This window comes from Notamacropus eugenii, chromosome 1, assembly GCF_028372415.1.
Source record: "Notamacropus eugenii isolate mMacEug1 chromosome 1, mMacEug1.pri_v2, whole genome shotgun sequence".
Taxonomy (NCBI): Eukaryota; Metazoa; Chordata; class Mammalia; order Diprotodontia; family Macropodidae; genus Notamacropus; species Notamacropus eugenii.
In genome coordinates this window covers 261,056,145-261,081,514 of record NC_092872.1, presented here as the reverse complement: position 1 = coordinate 261,081,514, position 25,370 = coordinate 261,056,145, and the positions used below count along the sequence as shown (strand labels likewise).

At 40.8% G+C, this 25,370-nt stretch overlaps 2 protein-coding genes across 3 annotated transcripts in view; one reads left to right on the top strand and one right to left on the bottom strand.

Moving 5' to 3' along the window:
• Window positions 1-13,658, bottom strand: part of DNAJC12 (DnaJ heat shock protein family (Hsp40) member C12) — a 70,944-nt gene extending 57,286 nt beyond the window's left edge. Inside the window, exons 1-3 of one of the 2 annotated variants that reach the window (XM_072628811.1) lie at window positions 12,549-13,658; window positions 10,078-10,127; window positions 9,570-9,657 (exon numbers count right to left, since the gene is read on the bottom strand). The gene's annotated coding sequence lies outside the window, so the exon portion shown is untranslated. The remainder of the gene's footprint in view (window positions 1-9,569; window positions 9,658-10,077; window positions 10,128-12,548) is intronic. The other variant, XM_072628810.1, reaches the window with a different exon arrangement.
• A 373-nt stretch (window positions 13,659-14,031) lies between these two features.
• Window positions 14,032-25,370, top strand: part of SIRT1 (sirtuin 1) — a 34,913-nt gene continuing 23,574 nt past the window's right edge. Inside the window, exons 1-4 of the mRNA XM_072628809.1 lie at window positions 14,032-14,479; window positions 17,116-17,229; window positions 19,411-19,652; window positions 22,354-22,506. Coding sequence (XP_072484910.1) covers window positions 14,113-14,479; window positions 17,116-17,229; window positions 19,411-19,652; window positions 22,354-22,506 — 876 coding nt within the window. The 5' untranslated portion in view covers window positions 14,032-14,112. The remainder of the gene's footprint in view (window positions 14,480-17,115; window positions 17,230-19,410; window positions 19,653-22,353; window positions 22,507-25,370) is intronic.

Here is a 25,370-nt window from a genome sequence, read left to right as displayed (position 1 = left end):
ATTTTCTTCAGTTTTTTCTTGTGTTTCCTTTTCCAAGTTGACTCATTTTTCATGATTTCTTTTTTGCATGACTCTCATTTCTCTTCCCAATTTCAACTCTACTTATCTTAATTTTTCAAATCCTTTTTGAGGTCTTCCATGGTCTGAGACCAATTTGTATTTTTCTTGGAGTCTTTGGATTTAAGAGCTTTGACTTTGTCATCTTCTTCTGAGTGTGTGTTTTGATCTTCCTTGTCACCATAATAACTTTCTATGGTCACAATTGCTTTCTGTTGCTTGCTCATATTCCAAGCCTAGTACTTGACTTTCTGCTCTTTGTTAAAGTAGGGCTCTGCTTCCAGGGTGGAAGGTGCACTTTCCCAAGCTTTAGGAGTTTTGTGCAGCTATTTTCACAGATACTTCTAGGGTCCTATAAGTTTTCAATTCTTCCAAAGTGGTATGATCTAAGAAGAGGTGTTTACTACTGTCTTGGTCTGTGCTCTGTTCTGTGTGTGACCACAAGCACTCTTTTCTTCCCTGGAACCATAAGAAGGGTTGCCTTTCCATAAGCTCTGATGTATCAGTGCTCTTTCTCACCCTGGGACTGCCACCTAGGATCCAGATCCACGTATGGACAAAGCAATAGAGTCCTTTTCCCAGTGCCAGCAAAGAGAGTCCTGCAATCTCAGCCTGATTAGTTGTTCAATCCTTTTACTATCTGTGGGGTGAGAGCTCCAGAAGCAACTGCTGATGGTGCAACTGCCAATTCAATGACTCCCAAGACCTGCTCCATGTTTTCTGGGGTCCAGTCCTGCACTGCTGTGATCTGAGCTGGATTGTGCTCCCCTCTCACTCTGGTGCAACAGTCCTTTCCTGCTGCCCTTCTAAGTTGTCTTGGGCTGGAAAATTGTTTCACTCCATCTTTTTGTGGGTTCTGCTGCTCTAGAATTTTGTTTAGTCATTATTTAAAGGTATTTTGAGGGTTCTGGGGGGAGTTCAGGTGACTCCCTGCCTTATCCCCACCATCTTGGTTCTGCTTCTATCGAACTCTTTTAACAAACAGAGAATGCCAAGTTTAAAAAGTGGTACCAGATACTGGGAGGCCATAAGTACAGATCTGATCTTACATGGACAGAGAGCTCCATCTCATAGGCTCTGGTAGAATTCTCAGCTTTGGTACCTAGCTGTTTTCTCCTTGTGTAATATTTTGTTTTGTTTTTTAACAAGGCAAGTCTAAGGATGTGGCTCAGGTATACCCTAGTTATGACTCAATCAATAAGCTATAATGTCAATGGGAATGCTTGGTCCCTTCTATAAGATATATCTTCCAAGTCAACCCTCTTTTTAACTTGACTTGGGTCGCACCCTCAGTACTGAATTATTTTTATGTAATGGGGTGGGTAAGGCTAATTTGCATCACAAGAGTGCTTCACTGATGCAACCTCCAAGTAACAGAGGCTGGGGACCATGTTTTCAGATTGTCAAGAGATCCTTCCTTATTACTAGTAGTTAACAGTGACATAGAACAAGGGGCTCAAGCCAATAACATCTAAGGTCGCCTTGACCCTTCAGAAATCCCTAAGAACCTTGAGGAATGGTGATGCAGACAGCACCAGTTTTGAAGAGTGAGGTCAGAGTCCTACTCCATGTAAAATCCCTAAAAACAATAACCTTTTCTACCTATGTGATACAGTATATATGCCACATATACACAGTGAGTCCATCCTATGTCTGTGGTGTATCTTGTATATGTCTCCTCCCCTCTTCTAACACTGCTACCCGGGTGCAGACCCTCATCACCTCTCTGGGACTCTTGGCAATGCCCAGGTAATTCTTTTCCATGTGTCAAGTCTCCTCCTACTCCAGTCCATCCTTCACTCAGCTATCAGAGTGACTCTCCTTAAGGGCAATTATAATATTGTCACTCCACCCTGCACCCCAACCCCTATCCAATAGCTCCCTATTACCTCCAGGATCAAATAGAAAAATATCTTCTGTTTGACATTCAAAGCCCTTCACAACATGACTCCCTCTTCCTTTTCCAGTCTTCTTACACCTTACTCCTGGCTTTACACTCAGCAACAAAATAATACTGGCTTACTGGTTGTTCTTCATACAAGATATTCCATCTCCTCATTCTATACCTTTTCATTGGCTGTCCCATCTGCCTGGGATGCTCTCCCTCCTTATCTCTGCTTTCTCTGGCTTCTTTTAAGTCTCTACTTCTGAAAGAAATCTTTCCCAGTTCCCCTTAATGGCGGTACCTTCCATCTGAGATTAACTCCAAGTCACCCTGGATATGTACACAACTGTTTGTATGTTCTCAACTCCATGATATCCCAAGTTTCTTGGAAGATGAGACTATTTCCTCTTTGCTTTGTATCCTCAGTTCTTAACACAGAGCCTGGCACATAGTAAGTAATCAACAAATGTTTGCTGACTGGACTCAGCTTCAGAAACACACACACGCACACACACATACACATGGAAATAAACCAGCATTGTAGATAAACTACTCATAGGTTGCTGGGAAGATTTTAAAAAGGATGCACTCTCCAAATGGCAATGGGTTATAGTCTATTCAACTAAACAATGAATATTTATTTATTTGTAAGGTACTATGGTAAGGAAAGACAAAAAAAAATATTTAAACCATCACTCCCCTTAGAGTATATTCTTTTATTTTAAAAAAAAGTTTTATGAATGTCTTTTGTCTATATATACCACAGTCAATATTTAAGTACCAGGCATGGTGCTAAGCTCAATGGATGCAAAAGAGGCAAAAGGTCCCTGCTTTCTAGGAACTCACAATTTACTATAAAATTTATTATATAATCATCTCAGCACAGTTTTCCTCACAACATGATTGAACTCCTCTTTGAAAAAGAAAACCAATGAAAAACACCTAGTCTGATCCCCTCATTTTTCTGATGAAGAACTGTGTCCCAGAGGGCAATGTGACTTCCCCAAGGTTACATAAATAGTAGGCAGAGTTGGGATTCTAACTCCAAATATAACATGATTAGCTGTGTAGTGCATAGAGTACTGGGCCTGGAATCAGGAACATATAAATTCAAATCTGACCTCAGTGGCCATGGGAAAGTCATTAAACCTCCCTTTGCCTTAGTTTTCTCAACTGTAAAATGGGGATCATGATAGCTCCTACATCTCAGTTTTGCTGTGGGGATGAAATAAAATAATATTTGTTAAAAGCACTGTTTAGTACACTGCCTGAAGCACAATTAATTGGTAGATGCTATTAATATATAAAATGTAAATATTATATTATGGACATAATAATATTATATAAATATTGTACTAATATAATAATTAATAATGAAATAGGAATTACATAATTATCATAAATAGAAAACTAATATAAATATCAGTTATCAATATTATACAGTGCATGCAAATATTACTATACTTATAAATATATAATACTACATAGAATCTATTACAGAGCTACTATATAAATGCTTACTTCCCCTCCCCCTTTTACTGTCCCATGCTAACTCTTTGATTTCTCATTGCATATTTCATATGCAATAATATTTCATTGCATTCATATATACAATTTTTTCCCAGTTATTCCCCAATTGATAGGCAATCCTTAAGCTTCTAGCGTCTTTTTCCTCTTCTGGTTTTTTGGGAAGTCTTTTATTTCGGCTAGGAAAAATGCTATTCCAAATGGTTTTGTACCTATGGGTATCTTGTCTTCTCTCTTTCCCTGGGGTACAGATCTAGTAGCAGTAGAGCCAAGTCAAAGAGGATGCATATTTTAATGACAAATTGCTTTCCAGAATGGCTAGATCAGTTCCCAGTTCAATCAAATGTGCATTAGTATGCCTATGTTCTGCAGGAGACTTTAGAAAGAAAGACAGGTAAAAAGAAGCTCTCTTTCTTGGTTTTATCTAGAGTACTGTCTGTGCTCTGTCAGTGTGTAAAGCTAGTCACAGGAAGCACACCTGAGTAGTGCTGCTGTGAATGATTTCAAGGATCTAATCGCATAGTATAATGAACTCTCTATTTATTCAGCAACAAACTAGGCTCTCATATTTGTTACAATTGCCTATGAGACCTCCTAAGCAAGATCTGATTAAATCCAAGGGATTGATTTGTTGAAGCCTACATCCAGAATCAGCCTATGAGGGAGGGAGCTCCCCCATCTAAGCAGTCATTTAGAGGAATCTCTCCCTCCTGCTGAAAATGGGACTACTTTATTTGAGCTTAACTTTTATCACCAATAAAAAGCTATTTTTGCTAACATGTCATCATTCTTATCCTGGTTTTTCCACAGCTTGAACCTAGATGATCCATGAGAAACAGTCTCCCACTCATTTTTCATCCCCTTGTAATCTAACGTTTTGTCTTCCAAGCCTGCCTACCTATCTATTCAACAAAAACTAGTTTAAACAAGTAATCAATGATCTCCCTTTTTTCTTTTTAAATATATCATTGATGTGTTTTTCACACTGCTGCCCTTTCCCACTGACTATTCTATTTTCCCTCAGCAATAGAACTCTCCCTTTTATTTTTTCTTAATAGTATTTTATTTTTTCCCAATTACATATAAAGATAGTTTTCAATATTCATCTTTGTAAGATTTTGAGCTCCAAATTTTTCTCCCTCTCTCCTTTCCCTCCCCTCTCTCCAAGACAGTAAGCAATCTGATATGGGTTATATGTGTACCATCACGTTAAACATATTTCCACATTAGTCATGTTGTGAAAGAAGACTCTTAACAAAACCATGAGAAAGAAAAAATAAAAACAAAAATGGGTGAAAATAATATGCTTTGATCTGCATTCAGGCTCCATAGTTCTTTCTCTGGATGTGGGCAGCATCTTCCATCATGAATCCCTTGGAATTGTCTTGGATCATTGCATTGCCGAAAAGAGCTAAGTCAATCATAGTTGATCATTGCACAATGTTGTTACTATGTACAATGTTCTCCTAGTTCCACTCACTTCACTCAGTATCAGTTCATGTAAGTCTTTCCAGGTTTTTCTGAAATCAGCCTGCTCATCATTTCTTATAGCACAACAGGATTCCATTACATTCAGCCATTCCCCAACCGAAAGACATCCCCTCAATTTCCAGTTCTTTGCCACTTCAAAAAAAGTTTCCTTAAGTAAGCTTATATAGGTGGGTCCTTTTCCCTTTTTCATGATCTCTTTAGGATACAGACCTAGTAATGGTATTGCTGGATCAAAAGTTATGCACAGTTTCATAACCCTTTCGGCATGGTTCCAATTTGCTCTCCAGAATGATTGGACTCATTTGCAACTTCACCAACAATGCATTTGTGTTCCAATTTTCCCACATTTTCTCCAACATTTATCATTTTCCTTTCCTGTCATATCAGCCAACCCAATAAGTATGAGATGGCACTTCAGAATTGTTTTAATTTGCACTTCTTTAATCAATAGTGATTTAGAGCATTTTTTCATGTGACTATAGATGGGTTTAATTTCTTCATCTGAAAATTGCCTGTTCATATCCTTTGACCATTTATCAATCGGGGAATGACTTGTATTCTTATAAATTCAATTCAGTCCTCTATATATTTGAGAAATGAGGCCTTTATTAGAAATAGTGACTGTAAAAAAATGTTTTCCAGCTTTCTGTTGTCCTTCTAATCTTGGTTGCATTGGTTTTGTTTGTGCAAAAACTTTTTAATTTGATGTAATAAAAATTATTCATTTTGCATTTCATAATATTCTCTGTCTCCTGCTTTGTCACAAATTCTTTTTTTCTCCATAGATCTGACAGGTAAACTATTCCTTGCTCTCCTAATTTGCTTACGATATCACCCTTTCTGTTTAAATCACGTACCCATTTCGACCTTATCTTTGTATAGTGTATGAGATATTGGTCTGTACCTAGTTCCTACCATACAATTTTCCAGTTTTCCCAGCAGTTTTTGTCAAATAGTGAATTCTTATTGCAGAAGTCTTTGGGCTTATCAAACAATAGATTATTATAGTCATTAAATACTATGTCTTGTGCACCTAACCGATTCCACTGATTCACCACTCTATTTCTTATCCAGTACCAAATAGTTTTGATGATTGCCACTTTATAATATAGTTTTAGATCTGGCACCACTAGGACACCTTCCTTTGCTTTTTTTAAATTAATCTTTTTGATACTCTTCACCTTTTGTTCTTCCAGATGAATCTGTTATTATTTTTCTAGCTCTGTAAAATAATTTTTGATAGTTTGATTGGTATGGCACTGAATATATACATTAATTTAGGTAGAAGTGTCATTTTTATTAGGTTAATTCTGCCTCCCCATTATAGGTTTGTCTTGACCAGTAGAATTCCAAATATTTTATATTGTCTACAGTCTTTTTAAATGGAATTTCTCTTTCTACCTCTACCTGATGGGCTTTGTTGGTAATATATGGAAATGCTGATGATTTATGTAAGTTTATTTTCTATCCTACAACTTTGCTAAAGTTGTTAATTGTTTCCAGTAGGTTTTTTAGTTGATTTTCTAGGATTCTCTAAGTATACCATCACAACATCTCCAAAGAGGGTTGTTTTATTTTCTCATTGCCTATTCTAATCCCTTCAATTTTTTTTCTTCTCTTATTTCTAAAGTTAACATTTCTAGTACAATATTGAATAACAGTGGTGATAAGGGGCATCTTTGTTTCACCTCTGATCTTATTGGGAATGCTTCTAGTTTATCTCCATTGCATATAATTCTTGCTGATGATTTTAGATAGATACTGCTTATCATTTCAAGGAAAACTTCATTCATTCCTATGCTCTCTAGTGTTTTTAATAGGACTGGGTGCTGTATTTTGTCAAGTTTTTCTGCATCTACTGAGATAATCATATGATTTCTGTAAGTTTTGTTATTAATATGGTCAATTATGCTGATAGTTTTTGTAATACTGAAGCAACCCTGCATTCCTATTATAAATCTCACTTGATCATAGGATATTGTCCTGGTAATAAACTGCTGTAATCTCTTTGCTAATGTTTTATTTTAAAATTTTGCATCAATATTCAATAGGGAAATTGGTCTATAATTTTCTTTCTCTGTTTTGGCTCTTCCTGATTTAGGTATCAGCATCATATTTGTGTCATAAAAGGAATTTGATAGAACTCCTTCACCTATTTTTCCAAATAGTTTGCATAATGCTGGAAGTAAAAGTTCTTTAAAGGTTTGGTAGAATTCACTTGTAAAACAACCTGGCCCTGCAGAATTTTTCTTAGGGAGTTCATTGATGGCTTGTACAATTTCTTTTTCTTAAATGGGATTATTTAAATATTTTATTTCCTCTTCTATTAATCTGGGCAATATATATTTTTATACGTATTCATCTATTTCACTTAGATTATAATCCTCTCTTTTAGCACAATTAAGGAAAACAAATCATTCCAGAGTCATTAGCCTCCACCTCTCTCCAGAAAGATATGCTTCTTCTCAATCTTGTGAAGTCACCTTTGCTCACTGAATGGTCAGGGTCCTAAAGTCTTTCAATGTTGTTTTTCATTCTATGTATAGTCATTGGAGAAGCTTAGTCCTAGTGCTGCTTATTTTTTTTCCATATCAGTTTATCAAAGTCTTCCAAGATTTCTCTGAATTCTTCACATTTGTCATTTCTGATAACGTGACAGTATCCCTTTTCGTCAGCATGCCATGGTTTGGTTTATTGTTGCTGCTGTTGTTTCATCATGACCCCATTTGGGGTTTTCCAGGCAAAGATCCTGGAATGGTTTGCCATTTCCTTCTCCAGCTCATTTTACAGATGAGGAAACTGAGGCAAACAGGGTTAAGTGACTATTTGGGTCATATTCTTAGTTTTTATCGACTCAAAAGGAATGTACACATTAGTGACTTTTTAAAAAAAAAATTCAAATTGTAAACTCCTAATTCTTTTGTATTTACTTATCTGTATACCTGTTGCAATCCCAGAATGTAAACTCCTTGAAGGCAAACTTTTTTCCTTTTTGTACCCCTGAGCTTAATGAAGTGCCGTGTACATAATTTGAATTGAATAAATGCTTATTGAATTAAGTCAAATTGAATTGTTGAATTTAATCCTCCCAGAATCAGTCAGGGCTGCCCTTGTCTCAGCGATCAAGGCAGAGGATTTAGACTGCTAAATTCTATCCTTGGCTCATTAAGTAATCCTGTGTACCAGCAATATGGGTCAAATTAGACTTATAGAACAGAGGTTTAATTTATAATTATTTTTTAAATAAGAGGCAGCATTGTGTACTGGAATTACAGTGGCCTGAATGTCAGGAAGCTTGGGTTCTAGTTTCACCTCTGGCTGAAATCTCTGGGTCTCAGGTTGCTTCTCCACGAAATGAGGTGGTTGGACTGATTGCCAAGGAGCCTTGCAGTTTTGAAGCTCAACGATTCTAAGGGTTACATAGATATTTATGCCTATATTATATATGCCTATACCATACATATTATAGACATTTGAACATACTTATACAGAATATAATTATAATGGTCCCTAGCAAGGCCTGTTACGCACCATAAGAAAAGGTGAATGAACAAAAGTACTTATTAAGTGATTACTCTGTGTTGAGTTTGGGGATAGATAGAAAGGCAAGACAGCTCTTGCCTTGAAGGAATTCATATTCTAAAGAGGAGAAATAACACACTGAGGAGATTTCAGCTGGCAAGCAGATGGGAAGGTCACCTGTTCCTTAGAGTGGAGCAGCAAAGCAGATGGTGATAAATTATCTTTAATACCATTTCATCTGTTTCTGATGTCGAAGCATGACAGTGTCAAAGACTGTGCTGGGGAGAACTTTCTTTTCCTGGTCTTAAGTAGCTGTGGCTGGTAAGGAGGCAGGGACTGCAGCACTCGTGAAGAGGCAGTTGTCAGGGGGCATCTGCACAAGGGTTGAGCCTCTGGATGGTTTGAGAGAGCTGGACTGGAACTGAGAAAGTCTGTTCCCTAGGCACACAGATTTGAGAGGGACCCTTGAAGCCATGCAGGACAATGTTTATGTGAGTGGAACCTAGAACGTAAGCAATCATCAAGACTCCCAGTGATGGGGAGACCACTGGTTAATGATGCTTATTGTCTATTTCCTCCTGATTGGATGTAAATGTTATAAGCTAAATAAAATCATTTCTAATGGTAAAGGGGATATTTTCAGGCAGGGCAAACTTTTGATATTTCTAATAACACACCTCTACCCTTCTCTTTGCTCTCTCTTATTCTCATAAATTAATTTAAGGCTCAGCTCATGCCTCCTGCCATACTCAACTTTCTCTGATCCCCAACCCCAACCCCTGCCCAGTTGCCAAGGCCCTCCCTTTCAGAAATTACTTTGCATATTTTTGTAACTACTGACAAGCCAAGACTAAAGTGAAGTACATGATTTTTTGTTTACATATGATTGCACACGCAATGCAGCTTCTGAAGCTGAGATGTGACAAAGTACAGATTGATTCTCTTGTGCTCTTGTGCTAATTTTGATCTAACAATTATCACCAAGAAAACACAGGTTCTCCATCAGCCAGCACCACACCATCCATATGTGGAACCATCAGTCACAGCAAATGGAGAAGTTTTGAATGCTGTGAATAAGTTCACTTACCTTGGCAGTCTACTTTCCAGGGAAGTATATCTTCTCATAGAAGATGAGGTTGACACACACTGCTAGAGCTGACTGTGTCTGGGAGGCTCTGAAGGAAAGTATGAGAAAGAGATATTAAACTGTCTACCAAATTGAAGGTCTACAGAGCTGTTGTGTTGACTCCATTGTTGTATGCCTCTAAAACCTGGATGGTCTACCAGCAGCATGCCAGGAAACTGAATCAATTCCATTTGAATTGTCTTAGGAAGATCCTGAAGCTCACCTGGCAAGATAAGGTACTGGACACTGGGGTCCTTTCTCAAGCTAATCTGCCAAGCATTGAAATGCTACTGAAGAGAGTGCAACTCTGACTGACTGGCCGCGTTGTTCAAACGCCAAACGTACATTTGCCTAAAAGATTGTTTTATGGAGAACTCATGCAAGGCAAGGGCTCACACGGTGGTCAGGAGAAGTGATACAAGGACACTTTCAAGGTCTCTCTGGCAAAGGATGGCCTAGAATGGCATACCTGCATCAAAGAAGGTGCTGTGCTCTATGAAGGAAAGAGAATTGCAGTAACTGAAAAGAAAAGAAAAATGAGAAGTATGAGTTTAGAGATACCTCTACTCCAAATGTTCATATGAACTCTTTGTGCCCAACCTATGGTAAAGCCTTCCTAGCTTACATCAATCTGATCAGTCACAGTCAGATATACTTAACCCCAACAAAGTGATGATATTTTGGTCATTTTTGATTAAGTTGCTTGGTTGTTGTCCTTCATTCTCAAAGAGGACCATTACAGTGTGTCTGACTGTGGCTGACGAGACAAATACAAGCTGAGAATGCTCCACTGCAGGTCAGGCACAAACAGTTCATGTGAACATTTGGGGGTGTATCCTAATTTGTATATCCTGCATTTCCTTTGAGCTGTCTCAACTGTGCTTCGCTCACAGAGCACAGCACCTTCTCTGATGTGGGCACCCCATGCTGAGCGGTTCAGTGCCAGTGTCTCCCATGTCGCATAAAGGACAACAAGCAACCAATAAAGGCTTCGTCAATATCAATACCATTGGTATTCCTCAATTCCAGGCTGCTCAGCTCCTTTTAATTCCACTGCCTAGTTAAGTACTCTGCATATAGTACCCATTTAATGTCTGTTAAATTAAGATGAATTGAAAGGAAGAAAGTATAGGACTTTATAATAGACAGAGAATGAGAAAAAGGAGAGGAAAGATTCAAAGATGATTCCAAAGTGCTGTGTTGGAGAAAATGGTAGGAGTACCAAACTAATAAAACTGGGAATGTTGGGAATGTGGCCACATTAGGAAGGACAACAATGACTCTATGGTTGGAGTTTGAAGGGACCTTGGAACCCATCTAGTCCAATCGATTCATTTTACACAGGAAGAAACTGAAGCCCAAGAAGACAAAATGACTTACCAAGGGTCCCCCAATGGTACAGCAAAGTCTAATAGTGAGTTTCAGGTGACAGCTGGAAGTGGAGGCCTAGTTTAAAGGTCCAGGTCCTTGGTCAGGGTTGGGAAGAGACATTTATGATCCATCACCATGGAAGTAGTGAAGGTGAGGTACCAAAGAATGTGATGAATAAAAGAGTGGGAGAAGGAAGCAAGTAGGTAAGAAAGGAAGAGAAAGAAAGAAGGCTTACAAGAAAGTAGGTAAGAAAGGTCAAGAATCAAATCTTGGGAGATAGCTACAATTATGGGACAGGAAGAAGGAAAGGAAAGAAGTCATCAGGCAGCAGGAGAAGAATGAAGAAACAACATTTTGCTTTAATTTATCTCTAATCCTTTAACTTTTGAGAAAACAAAATACTATCCCTCCCATTTCTGGGAGTTAAATCTTCATTGGGCGGCTTGGTGGTGCAATAGAGAGAGTGCCAGCCTGGTATTCTAGACTCCTAATTCAAATATGGCCTCAGACACTTAACAAGCTGTATTACCCTAGGCAAGTCACTTAACCTCAGATTCCTTATCTGTAAAGTGGAGAAAAGAATAGCTACCTCCCAGGGCTATTGTGAGGATCAAATAACATGAAAATTGTAAAGCATTTAGCACAGCACCTGGTGTATAATAAATGTGAGCTATTATTAGTCAGTCATATAATTCAACAATTTCATGTAAATAAGCTTTAATCCTGAGCAAGACCCATCTTTTTCCTTAGATTTAAGCAAAATTAGAAACTCTGGATTTCTACTTAAACTTGAACTGATTGAGAGTGAAGTGGCTATTGGCATGAGTTGGGAGATTGATTTGCCCAGGAACTACATCACTGTTTCTTGTTCTTACAAAAATCTCAGTATTAGAATTCAGAAACCTCCTGTAAAACTGATGGCTTGTTATTTACAATAACTGTAATTATTTTATTTTTACATAAATATTTACTTAAATATTATACATAAATATTATTTTATACATATTATATTTATATGTTACTATTATTTTAAGATGCTAGGATCATAGATTTAGGGATAATAGAAGGGACCTTTGAGGTCATTTAATACAACTACCTCATTTTGCAGAGGAGGAAACTGAGGTCCAGAGAGCTAAGATTACCTGTCCCAGGTCACAAATGTAGTAAGTGCCAGAGGCAGGATTAAAACCTAGCTCTTCTGATCCCAAATCTGGCCACTTTTCCATTGCCCCATGCTATAACCCAATTCACCTTTCTGGGTCTCTGCTTCCTCCTCTGTAAAATGAAGGGGTCCATTTAGATGAGGGGGTTCTGACCCTCTGTGTCATAGAGACAAGTTCATGGACCTCTTGAAATGGAACCATGACCCCCAGTAAAGAACTCTTCTTTTCAGGCCCTAAAATCTTCCCCATTATTTAAATCCTCTGGTTTTTTGCAAAAGTACTTTTTTTCAAGGAAATATGCTTAATCAAATATACAAAGAAACAAGGAAATCTAGGGTCACAATTGAATACAGTATTTATACCATATTGTCCTTTTTCAAATTTCAAAAATCAAGATTTCATCCACCTTGGTTTTCTCCCCACTGCCGCAGAAAGCAATGAGAAGATCCCAGATTTAGAGCTGGAAGGGATCTCAGGACTCACGTACTCCAACCTTCTCATCTGACAGAGAGTAGGGAAAGTCAAACGATCTGATGGTCATGAAAACATTCAGTGACCAGGTCCTCTGCCTCCCAATCCAAGACTCTTCATTCTCTCTCAGCACACTGAAGGAGAAGGCATTGAGTTACTAGGACCAAAAAAATCATCTCCTGGTGGTGGGCAGGCTCCTGGGGATCATCGTTTAAGCTAGGCTATTCCTCAGTGGTACTTGGGGCGCCTTGAGCTTGGCAGGACCTGTAGAACACCTGTATGTCCGCAGCCCTCACCCGAGGACAGCACTCCACACCAGGTGCCTGGACCTGCTCTTTCCAGCCTGTCTTCTGATCCGTCCTTCCCAGGACCACCACAGGTCTTTTGTACAGCAGACATACAGGGTCTCCTCCTCCTCCTCCACTCTGCCCAGCCTCCTCTCCAAAGCACCCTGCCCTCTCATTTCACCAAGGGGTCTCCTTGGCAGGACTGTCGTCCTTTCGCTGTTCCATTCTCGCCCGCTCTGCAGCGCTCAGCGCACGCAGCAACTCCTCCTGGAAGTCCTCCTCGCTTGCCCTTCTCTAATGCATAGATTGGGTGATTCCTTGGCACTCGGTAGTTGCGATTATTGGTCTTTGTATCGCGCCCTCCTCTGAGATCTGCAGCTCCCGGAAGGCCGGGGGGAGGTCTTTATCTTGGAATTGTGCGCGGCGCTTAGACTCGCGTGTCCCAGCTCCAGGAGCCCAGGAAGCCTCTTCCCCCGGGAGCGGGGCGGGGGTGCACCCCAGTCTTTGCCGCGGCAGCCCCGATCCCTGCGCACTGCGCAGCTCCGGCGCCGGCGGGCTCTGGGGCGCCTTGGGCCGGGTCCCTCTGCCTTATGGCCCGGCCCCTGGAGCAGAGCCCTTCCAGGACGGGGCAGTTCAGGGATGCGCGTAGTAGGAGCGCAGGGAGGGGGCAGAAATGACTTTTTCTTTCTTTTTCCACTTAGGGTCGGACACGTCCCTTCGGAGAAATAAGACCAAACTTGCGCGCGCGCCAGAGATGGGAGAAGGGGGTGGGGGTGGGGACCTGGGGAGGAGGAGAGCGGGGCGGACGGCGCGAGCCAGGCACACGCCGGGCGGGTCCGGACCAGCGCGCGCGCGCCCGCGGGCCGGCCCGAAGCCGGAGCCCCGCCCCGTCCGCCCCTTCTCCGCCCCCCCCCCCCCGCGCGCCCTTGCGCCGGGCCACGTGACCCATTTTGTTGTGGTCCCGGCCCGCGTGGGTGTCAGTGGTGGTCAGGCCGAGGGGGGGAGGGGCCGGGAGGGGCGGGGCGGGGCCGGGCGGCGCGGGTCACGTGACTGGGGTTTAAATCTCCCGCAGCCGGCGCGGCGGGGGCGCCAGAGCTGCTGCTGCGCGTCTGCTGAGCGGGTGGGCGGGGGCCGGCGGCGGAGCGCGGGCGGCGGAGGCGGCGCCGAGGCCAGGCCCAGGCCCAGGCCCAGGCGGGCGGGAGGCGGTTGAAGATGGCGGACGAGGCGGCGCTCGCCCTGGAGCCCGGCGCGGGCGGCGCAGGTCCCGCGGAGCCCGGCGGGGAGCCGCTCAGCAAGCGGCAGCGCAGGGACGGCCCGGGCCCGGGCCCGGGGGCGGAGCGGGCCGGCGGGGCGGGGAGCCCAGGCCTGGAGGCGGCGGCTGCCCCTTTCGGGGAGGCCGCGGCCGCCCCCGGCGGGGACAATGGACCGGGCCCTCGGGGCCTGCGGGGCCTGCCCCGGGAGCCTCCGCCACTGCCGGACGACGACGACGACGACGACGACGAGGACGACGACGAGGAGGAGGAGGAGGAAGAGGGGGGCGAGGACGAGGACGAGGCGGCGGCGGCGATTGGCTACCGAGGTGCGCAGGGTCCGGGCGGCCGCGACTGCGCACCGCCCCCCGGGGCCGCCCGAGCGGGGAGGGCCGAGGAGGCGGGGGCCGGGCTCTCACCGCCGGGCCAGGCCGGGCGGCGGGAGGCCCCAAGGTCCACCCCGGGCCCGTGACCTCGGCGTCGGGACTGGCTGGGCTCCTCCCCCTCTCCCGCGCTCAGTGCGGCGAGGTCACTCCTGGTCATCCCCCGCTGCGTTCCCCTCCCTTGGCCTCCTCTGCAGGACCTCCGGTGTTCGGGGCCCCTCCCGCCTACCCCTCTACTAACCTGATCACCTCTTGTGCAGAGGCTGGCTTTTCCGCAGCCCCGGGCTGCTTGACGAGGGGTGGGTTCGGATAGCCACCCTCCGCTCCTGCCTGTTTGTTTCTAGTCCTCGTTTTTCAGGGGCTCAAGTTTTATTACCATTATTAATATTTTGGACTCTGCATGTTCAGGAAGCCGGCGTAGCGAATTCTTGCTGTAGATGAAGGTAGACTGGTGGGCAAGGTAAATTGATGTCTCCTAGTTTGGAGGTGACCCCGGGCTCTCCACGTTGGTGCCAAGAGGATCCTAAGCGCCGGCTGGTTGTGTCAGACTGAAAAGGCTTCGTTGTCCCAGCGGACCTGCTTAGGTTGTTGGGAGAAGCCTCCCCCTGAATGGGCTGCAGAGCCATGAATATGGCCACAGCAACTCCCCTACAAAGGGGGTGGAATCCGAGGAGCGAGGGAGTACTCACACCAAGGAACAGATTCTTGAAGTTTAAGAAATATGGGCAAGATCACTGAATGCCAACTTTAACTTAACCTGAAAAACTCCTTTCCCCGCTCTAATCTTATTCTTGCATAGCATCTTCAGCTCGTTACTAGTCTAGCGTTTGGTAAACCAAAAAACACTTTAAAAAAATTTTGAGTGATCCTTATTGTTAGGTGTTCTTTTGGGGAGAGTAGAGGGAAAAGGAATAGTTTAGTTTGTGATAAGTCAATTCACATACAGCCTTTTACTTCTATTGACGTGAAGCTGTTGGCATCATTTAGCATCAGGTTGTTGGCATCAAGTCATTTGATGCTGCTGTCTTTTGAACTTTTGAAGCTGTGTGACTCTGGGCAAATTACTTAAACTGTTTGCCTCAATTTCCTCAACTGTAAAATGGGAATAATAAGTAGCACCTACCTCCCAGAGTTGTGTGGATTAAGTTAGATAATTGTAATAAAGTGCTTAGCACAGTGCTAGGTGCTTAGTGAATGCTATATAAATGTTAGCTATTATTATGAAGGCTTTCTAGATATAATATATATACATATATATACACACACACACATATATATGGAAGACTTTCCAGATGAAGGAAGCAAGTATGTGAATTAACTATTATTTGGTTTACATTTACTTGAAAGCCACTACTTGTAGTCCAAAGAACTCATGTTTGATAGGCAGTCCTGTTTTATAAATTATCAGTGTATTTTTTCCTTTTTGCACTATCTTAGATTCTGTAGTTAGATTGTTAATCTCTGGGAATCTAGAATCATTTCAATGAAAACACGGTGACACTGAATTACTTAACTAATTTAAAATATAGTAAATAATTGGTCTGAAGTCCTTTCACTATGTTTCATTGTTCTGAGGAGATGACCCTGGGTGCCCAGAGACCAGTGGAGGCCAAGCTGGGAGGGTTTGTGTGTGTGTTTGGTTTTTTTTACAGGTGAGGCACTGAACCAGTCTTGCAGCTAAGAACCAGTAAGGAGTTTAGTCCCCAGGTCATTAATGATTTTTAGCTACTAACTTAAGAAACTCTCTGTTTGTTGGAGCTACAGTCTGCCTTGGGAGAGAGTGAAAATACGTATGAGATTACTCTTTTAGAAGTCGTTTGTATTTACTTAGCTTCAAATTTTGCCCCCCTGTACCCATTAGAATGTAAGGGATTGAAGATAGGGACTGGTTTTTTGGTCTGCATGTTTCCAGTGTCTATAACAATGGCTTGCAAATAGACATTTAATAAATAATTTGAAATATTAATTGAACTAGGGAAGATGAAGGAAATAAGCATTTATATAGTGCCTATTGTATACCAAGCATTTTTTACAGTTATCATTTGATCCTCACTACAACCCTAGGAGGTAGGTGCTATTATCTTCATTTTACAGATGAGAAAACTGAGGCAAACAGGTTAAGTGCCTTGTCCAGGGTCACACAGCTTGTAATTGTCAGAGACTGGATTTGAACTCTGGTCTTTCTGACTTGAGTCCCACCACTCTAATATACTCCTCCACCAGCTGCTTCCAGTAAAAAAAATTTTGAGTTCATTTACTTTTGAATATCGTTATAATGGGTCCTTAATAAGATGTCACACTTCCTTTTTGGTCCTGTGATTTCTGGCTGCAGCCAGTTCTTATTGAGGAAACTTCCTTTGTAGATTGTTGGCTAACTTGTTCTCTTAGAGAGCTACCTTTGGCACTGAGAAGTGACCTACAGTCACAGAGCCAAATCTGTCAGACTGAACCCAAACCCAGGTCTTCTGGGCTTGGAGGCCATTTCTTTGGCCAGTATTCTATACCTTCCCTTTGGTCTGCCCCTTTTTAGAGATGTCATCTATTTCCTTTTCTAAGGCATTTTATTTCTCTCTGTTTTGCAGAAAATCTCTTCAGTGATGAAATTCTTGCCAATGGCTTTCATTCCTGTGATAGTGATGAGGATGACCGTGCGTCTCATGCAAGCTCCAGTGACTGGACTCCCAGACCTCGAACAGGTAAAGGTTTGGGGATGCTCTTGTTCACTTGATGGCCATTTTGAAAGTTTCCATTTGTTTCCGTTGGAATGCTGCCCTGGCAGAGCCATGAAAGATGTCTTCTAGTGTAAGCATGAATTTCCTGGGTCTCCTTTTTCTGGCTCCTGAATACAGTGAAAAGACTGGACTGGGTTGGTTCTTGTCCTTCTTAATGGAAGAGGACCAAAATGACATCACTCTATGGAATCAAGGTACAGCATGTCTGACTGGCTGATCAGATCAGTATAAGCTAGGAAGGCTCATATTACAGGTTGGACACAAATAGTTTGTATGAACATTTGGAGTAGAGATGTCTCTAAATTTGTGCTACTGCAATTCTGCTTTGCTTGATGTAAGGATGCCCTGCTGGGCAGTCCTGTGCCAGTATCTCCCATGTTTCATAGTCATTTCCAAAATTCTTCAGAGACACAAAGTAGGTAGAGAGACCTTTGCAGTCCATTCTAGCTCTGACACTACAGTAGCATCCACTTCAGCTTCTTTGCCTTGGATTTCCACATTCCCAGTGAGCTCTCCTTGGTAGGACAGTAATGAATATCCACTTGACTGGGTTCTTCACTTTGTCAATACAGGAGGAAGAAAGGGACAGAAGTGCCTCAATCGGCAGGACTCAGTCCCCTCTTGGTACTTATCTCTAGAAGAGTCTTCAAACCTGATTGTAGAACCTTAGTAACCCTAACTTGAGAACTTTCAAGTTGGGAACTGATGCCCTGATAGCACATTGCTACCCTTTGGGATCTTTGTCCCTTGAGTTTTTTTCTTCCTGGGATAAAAGAAGGCATTTGTCAGGACCACTACTGCCTTCTAAACCTTTTGTCATTTATGTGTCTCTTAACTCTTTGCTGGGGCCTTCCTAGGTGATGCTTCATACTTGAAGGCTGCACATTTTTGTTTTGATGTTTAAATATGACTTACACTTCTAGATTTTAATATTTGTTACTAGAGAATTTTTTCCTAGGTACATCTTTGCTTATAGAGCACAGTGCCACACTCCACCTTTGATGCAGGCACACCATGCTGGATGGTCCTGTGCCACTGTCTCCTGTGTCTCACATATATCTCTAAATTTTTTAATTCCTTAAATTCTCCATATTGTGACATCAGTTTCTTAGGGACCTATTGAATTCCACTGAAGTCTTACACTTAATGCCATGCCTGGCATATAGTAGGCAGTTAATAAATGCTTGTTGACTTGATTCACTTCACTACCTATTTGGGTGTAAATGCCTACAGCCTTAGTGAGCTGTCTGAGATTGACAGCTCTTTTGGGTATCACACATGCAGAGCAAGTATGAAATTGTGATAGATTGTCCTGTAAAGAGTTCCTTCTGCAAAGTTCTCATAATTAATGTGATGAGGTAGGGCAGTTACAGGTAAAAATTGGAACTTTGACTTTTTGAAGATATATTGACCTTCTCTACCAAGACTTGTATTGTTGAGAAGAAGATTCAGTATGACTTTTACTGATGGAAAACTTTGTCTTGCTGACATTTTGGTAAGCAATGAAAAATTTTTTTAAGATTCTTGATTTTTAAAATCTTCAATTTTTGCAATATTTTTCCCTGCGAAGAATTAAACATATAATATGTGGTAGTCTCTTAATACCCTAACGTATTTTCAAACTGGAAAATTGGAAGAGGTAATGGGAGAGGCAGTGTTAAAATTTTTTAAAGGTTCTGTTGGGAAGTGAGAGTCATATAAGCGAATAGTAAGTTTTTAGTTTAAATTTGCAAATGCTAACTTAAAGACAGATTTGTGTGTGAAGCAACAGAAATGGGAAGACTCAAAGATTCAGTGTTCCCATCGCCTTTTCAGTCTGCACAGAACTAAAGTAGGGAGAAGAGCCTGGTGTTCATGGGGCTTCTCTGGCTGCCACGTGGAGTTCTGTAACGGACAGTGGTAGCCTAAGTTCATATTAGGAAGTACTTCTTCTGGTAGGTGGTCTTGGCTTATTTGATTACTGAAGTTCAGACTGTCAGATTTCAAGCATGTGTGATATCTTTTGGGGGTTTGGAGAATGTCTTAAGAATGAGTTGATTCTAACTAGAATTGCATTTTTTAACTTGAAAAAAAATCTCATTCAGAGTCATAGGGATCTTTAGAAGAGTGATTTGATTCAATTTTCTTTTTCCCTTCCAATCATAGGTCCTTACACTTTTGTGCAGCAGCATCTCATGATCGGCACAGACCCTCGGACGATCCTAAAGGATCTATTGCCAGAAACAATCCCACCACCTGAACTAGATGATATGACACTCTGGCAGATTGTTATAAACATTCTTTCAGAACCACCAAAAAGGAAAAAGAGAAAAGATATTAATACAATTGAGGATGCGGTGAAGTTATTGCAGGAGTGCAAAAAAATCATTGTTCTCACTGGAGCTGGGGTACGTATAGTCGTTGAAAAAGTGGTGTGCTTTTAATGAACGTGTTTCTCTTCCTCATACTTTTTCCAATAAAGAGCATGGGGTTGGTTTTTTTTCATAATTAGTGTAATTTTTTGTTACCCTGATATAGTAGTTAGTGTATATGATTAACTGCAGGCAGACTGAGTATGGCAGCAGGATGTATGCCCACCATCAAGTTAAACATTAAAAAGAAAAAAAAAAAAGCCCTTTCCTGGCAACCTTTAGGGAAATTGCTCCGTAAGACAAGAAGTAGTAAGTGGAATCAGGGCCTAGTCCTTAACCTGTACATCAGTTACATACCATTGTTCCCCCAAAAGGAAAAAACGTTCAGATTGGGACACTGGACATGGAGCTCTGTGTTCTCTAAGGAATGATGAATACAAATTCACAGCTTCTCTCCAACCACAAGCAGAGGAAGAAGACATAATTGTTGATGGTTGGAAGTATTGCCTAGCTGGGAGATACTGAGGCAGCTTTTTGTTCTTGACTGGTTTAAATACCAGAGGATCTTTTTTTGGTCTTCCTGGGAGTAGTATCCAAGGTGTGACAGGGAACGTTCTAAGGCTGGTCAAGGCAGGTGACTGCTACCCACTCTGGGTGATTGACATTCATCAATGATGCTATAAAAGGAATTCTAGAAATTGTTGTAAAGATTAAGAAGTCTTGCCCGTACAGAGTATTCAGAGATGGAAGAACTTAGCTTGATAATATAGTTGAAGTTATGAGAATCTCAGTTGGATCAAGTTTAGAGGTTTAGGTGTTTTTCTCAGCACAGCATTTTTAATGTGGTCAGGAAACAAAAGCTGAATAAAGTGGTAGATCACCTTTGTCGTCATCCTGAAGCCTAGCTGAAGTACTGCAGGACTGAAGAAAGGTGAATATTGTCCTAATGCTCAGAAAAACAAATCTAATTGAGTCAGACAAGCATAGACTAGTCAGTTTAGCTTTGATTCCTGGCAAGATTCTAGAACATCTATCATTAAAGAGATGGTTTGTGAATATCTAGAAAAGGAAGCAGTGATGACAGCCTGCTAGGTTTCATCATGAACAGGTTGAGCCACATGGGCCTTCTTTTCGTTTTCTTTTTCTTTCTTATTCTCCTTCCATCAGGAGAACGTTGTCACTAGAGTTTATCAGAGCACCAGATTGAGCTCCTCATGTTGTTGTGGACTAGATGGAGAGATTCAGTAGTACAATTAGTTAGATTCAGATTGAGCTAAGTGGCAGAACCCCAAATAGTCACTAATGGTCTCTATGTCAACTTGGAGTGAGATTTGTGGTAGAGAGAGTGCCTCAGGAGTCTTATACTTGGCAATCTGTTGCATAACATTTGGATCAACTTTTGTGACAGTCAAGTTTCTAAGTGATCTTGACAAGCTGGAACCTGGGGCAGGATCTTACATATGGATAAATGTTAAGTCCTAAAGTTGGGTTCAAAAACTCAGCTGCAGATATATGATGAGATCCCTGTTGGATAAAAGTTCATCTGAAAAAATCAAGCTGGGGCTGCAGACTGATGAAGACCTGTGAGTCCAGAGGGCCATCATTGTACTGTGTGCTTGCCTTGGAGAAACCTTATTTAGAGACTTACAAGCTAGAGAATATCCCAAGAAGGACAGCCAAAATGGAAGTGTTTATTCTGGGGAAAAAAAAAAGGGCCAAGTGCTTATAGGGCTGTCCTGGGGAAGAGGGCTTAGACTTGTTCCACCTGGTCCCAGAGGGCAGAAGTGGGGCAAATGGCCTGGAAGTGAAGAGTAACTTGCTAAGCATTAGAGCCTCCCTCATATGACATGGGTTACCCTGGCAGGTATTGCTCCCTCTCTGGAGAACGCTTGTCAGTGGGGAAGTGGGGATCCTCTTTCAGGCATCTAGCATTGGCCTAGTGGGCCCCAAGGCCTCTCAGCCCCCAGGAATCTATCATCTTTGGAACAATGTAGTTGTATTCATTGTAAAAATGTAGCAATTTAACAGAAGCAAGAAACAAAACCAGGTTTGCCACTTTGCCTGGTGAAAGCATCCAGGAGGTGATTGTGAGACTCCAAAGGAAAGTAATTTTACTGATTCGAGACTAGGTAGAATCCACTCTGGCAACAGATGTCCACTAAAGTAGCATCAGAAATACCCTATTACAAACAGTGTGACAAACAGTCACATTTCCAAGGCCTTGTATATCGATTTCTAAACTTTTATTATGAAATATAGATGTACATATATTTCCAAAATAAAAGCTAAATAACTTCAGCATTTGTGATGTTCTGTATAATCCAAGCAAATGATTTAATTCTTGGGAAGGGAGTCCAGATTTTGCTTTGCTAGAATTTCCCTTGTCTCCTTTAACCGATTATTGTAGGGAAAGTTCCTTTCATTTTCTTGACCCCTATTGAATGTGAATTACACATATATTGTGGTCAAAAGCTTTAAAATGACTTAGTTTACCTGTCTTAAGCCAGCTTCTGTATCTCTGCTGTAGGCTAGGAAAATAAACTGGCATGGGTTAAGCATCTTTGTTTTTTTTTCCTTTGAAATGAATAGTTAGCCCATAGTGCTGTCTCCTAAAAGGAAAATCAAACTATGATTCCTTTCCTTTGCTTGTTTATCTCTACTTGTGTGGTAAGAACTAACTAATTATAGAGCTAGAATATCTAATTATAGAAATTATACCATGCATGTTATGTTGCAGGTATCTGTTTCCTGTGGAATACCTGACTTCAGATCAAGAGATGGTATTTATGCACGCCTGGCAGTAGATTTCCCCGACCTCCCTGATCCTCAAGCAATGTTTGATATTGAATATTTCAGAAAGGATCCAAGACCATTTTTCAAGTTTGCAAAGGTATAGTCTTTTACAGCATTATATCTTCTGCTAAAGTGATTGCCATTTTATTGCTGAATTGGACTGTTTATTTTGCAGTAAACACTAGTATGGAGTAAGATAATTGAAATAAAGTGCTCATTGAGGTGAGGTAAGAGAACCTAGTAGTGAATAACCTGGAGAAAATGCCACTTCAGGTAAATAAGCATGCTTATTTTCAGAAGGGGGTTCACCCACCTTTCTCCATCATGATTTTCTAGCTGCTTATTTTTAGGGTGATAGGCTGAAGCATGTAAACAAAGAGAGAACATGAAGGAAAATTCGTTTTTTAAAACATTTAAAAGATTTTCCTTAACAATCTTGATTTACTTCATGGCTCAGCCTGAAGATGAGTTTTAGTTTGGGAAGGTGTTTAAGGCTTCAGTGTATTCAAGAAACCTAAAGTTCTATGTTAATTTTTAAAAAGAGTTATCTGTTATTGTTTTTACACTATCATCCTTTTACTGTATAATCAACATCCATTGAACTCTCCCCTCGTAACAGAAAAACAGTTAAGTCAATTAGCATAGCAGCATATCTGACGCAGTGTGCAGTTTTGCTTACCTTTCTATATGTTTTGTGTTCTGGCCCTGAGGTCAACTGTTAAGAGTTATTCAGGGTCTTTTAGATTATCAGGCTTTTCATTGTCTTTGTATACACTATTGAAATCATATATATTGCTCTATTTCCTGTTTCTCCTTTCTTGGTTGGGTAAGCATATAATTTCCGAAGCTTCTTGGAATCCTTTTGCCACTTACAACGAAACAGTTTTCCATTGTGTTCATAAACCACAATTTTTTCAGCCATTGCACTATCAGTGGATACTCAGTTTCCCCCACCCCCCGGAGCTCCATAAGAGAGATGTGGAGGGCTTGAGTGGAAAAAAAGTTTTGGAATAGATTCTGTAGGGAATGAGATAGGGAACTGGTTAAGAAGCAGTAAAGGGACTGCTCACTACAGTAAGGATCTGGGTGAAGTTAGAGGAAATCTAATTTTTTAAGGTTTATGTTCTTATTTTCAAGAAAGAATATGTAATTTTTAAGGAGAGATGATTTTTGAATGTATTAATGATGTTTTCTTTTCAACATGAAGTGATGGATCACTCTGTAGCATCACCACTGCTTCGACTTTCTTGCCTCAGCAGTTGTCTTTGGGGGTGAGGAGCAGGGAATGGTTAAGGTAGCCCTCAGAATTAGGGGTGGATGTAGTCCGTGGCCCTAGAACAAAGCAAGCTGATCTTCTTCCAAAAATTTAGCTCTTCAGGACATTCACTGGGTCAGACCCAAAACTCTTGAGGGGAGTTTATAGCAAATTAATCCTAAATTAATTTCTTGTTAACTAACTAGAAAGTAAAAATTAAAAGTAATGAATATTGAACTTTATTTACCTTTTCTCTCTACATTTCTACAAACTAAATCATTTTCTCCCTCATTTCTGTCAGGTCCATAACTACAGAAATGTAACTGTACAAAATGGAATCACGTGTGTACATATTTTTGCCTATTTTAAGCTAATACTTCACATACATCTTTCACATATACATTATTTCAAGTAGCTGTCTGGGTATGCTATCATGTTAGTATACTTGCTTAGCTATTCTCTTGTTCTCGAAGCATTTCAGTAATTTCCAGATTTTTCTTTTTAATAAATAGTGTTGTTACAGGCATCTTTGTATATATTATTTTTCCCTTAGGTTATTTCTGTGGGAATGATCAGGATCAACGTTGTGGAGAATTTGTGGTTCTTTTTACATGTAACCAAACTGTAGCATAGTTTTAAAAATAAATTAATGATGCATTTAGGTTGATTCTTTGCCACGTTGCAGTTTTGTCAGGAAGCAGTTATCATGATGATAGTGATGATGGTGCGTTTTTTACATATGTGATCTTATTTGAGATAGGTACTGTATATATTATTATCCTCATTTTACAGATAAGTAAACTGAGGCTAAGAGGTTAAATGGTATTCCTGTGGTTACATAACTAACTGTCAGAGATAGAATTTGAACTCAGGTCTTCTTTACCCCAAACTCAGCCTTTTTTGTGTTTTGACTCACTGTTTCTCTTTAATTTGGTATAAATAATACCCTTAGCAAAAATTTTCCATGAGTGTTGTTTAAAGGCATAAAGTAATCGGGGTTTTTCTTGTGCATCTGATATGAAACATTTAATTCAGTAGTATATTTACATGATGCAGATACACACTTTTGTTACTAATTCAAAGAAAAAAAAGTAACATGAATTGCCAAAGCTCATCCCACTCTAATTTATCTGCTAACATTAGCATCTAAAGCTAAGTATCCGAAATCCATTGCTGTCTTTTTATTTGGTAATAACTTATAGGTACTATGTTTTTAAAAAGCATGCTACCCAAGTGTTGAAAAGTCTTCTGAGAGCAGAAGTATACAAGGAGTCTTGTTTTTAACTTAACCCAGTCTTGACTTACTGACATTGGCAAAAATGATTGCAAGTTAAAAAAAAAAATTATGATAAATTGAATAACCATCCACAAAACAAACCTACAAAATAAAGGGTAAAATGTTGCATAAAACCCTCAGTACTGAACAAATGAATTAAGCACACAATCCTTTTGTTCTGTGTCCCAGGTTTGTCTCAAGTTCCACTCCCTTTAACTTTGTCTTATCTCCTTTTCAACCAGATGATTTTCTGATAAAGACAGCTCTTTCAGAGGGAATAAAAAAGAGAAAACATGTTTGTTAAAGTTAAAAACAAAAGTGTATGCTTTATCTTATTTTGTATTATGTGAGATTATATATGTCATGAAGAAGGGAAGAAATGAATACAGGTTTCTGTAGTGAGAGGAAAGGAATCCCCTCACAAAAGTTT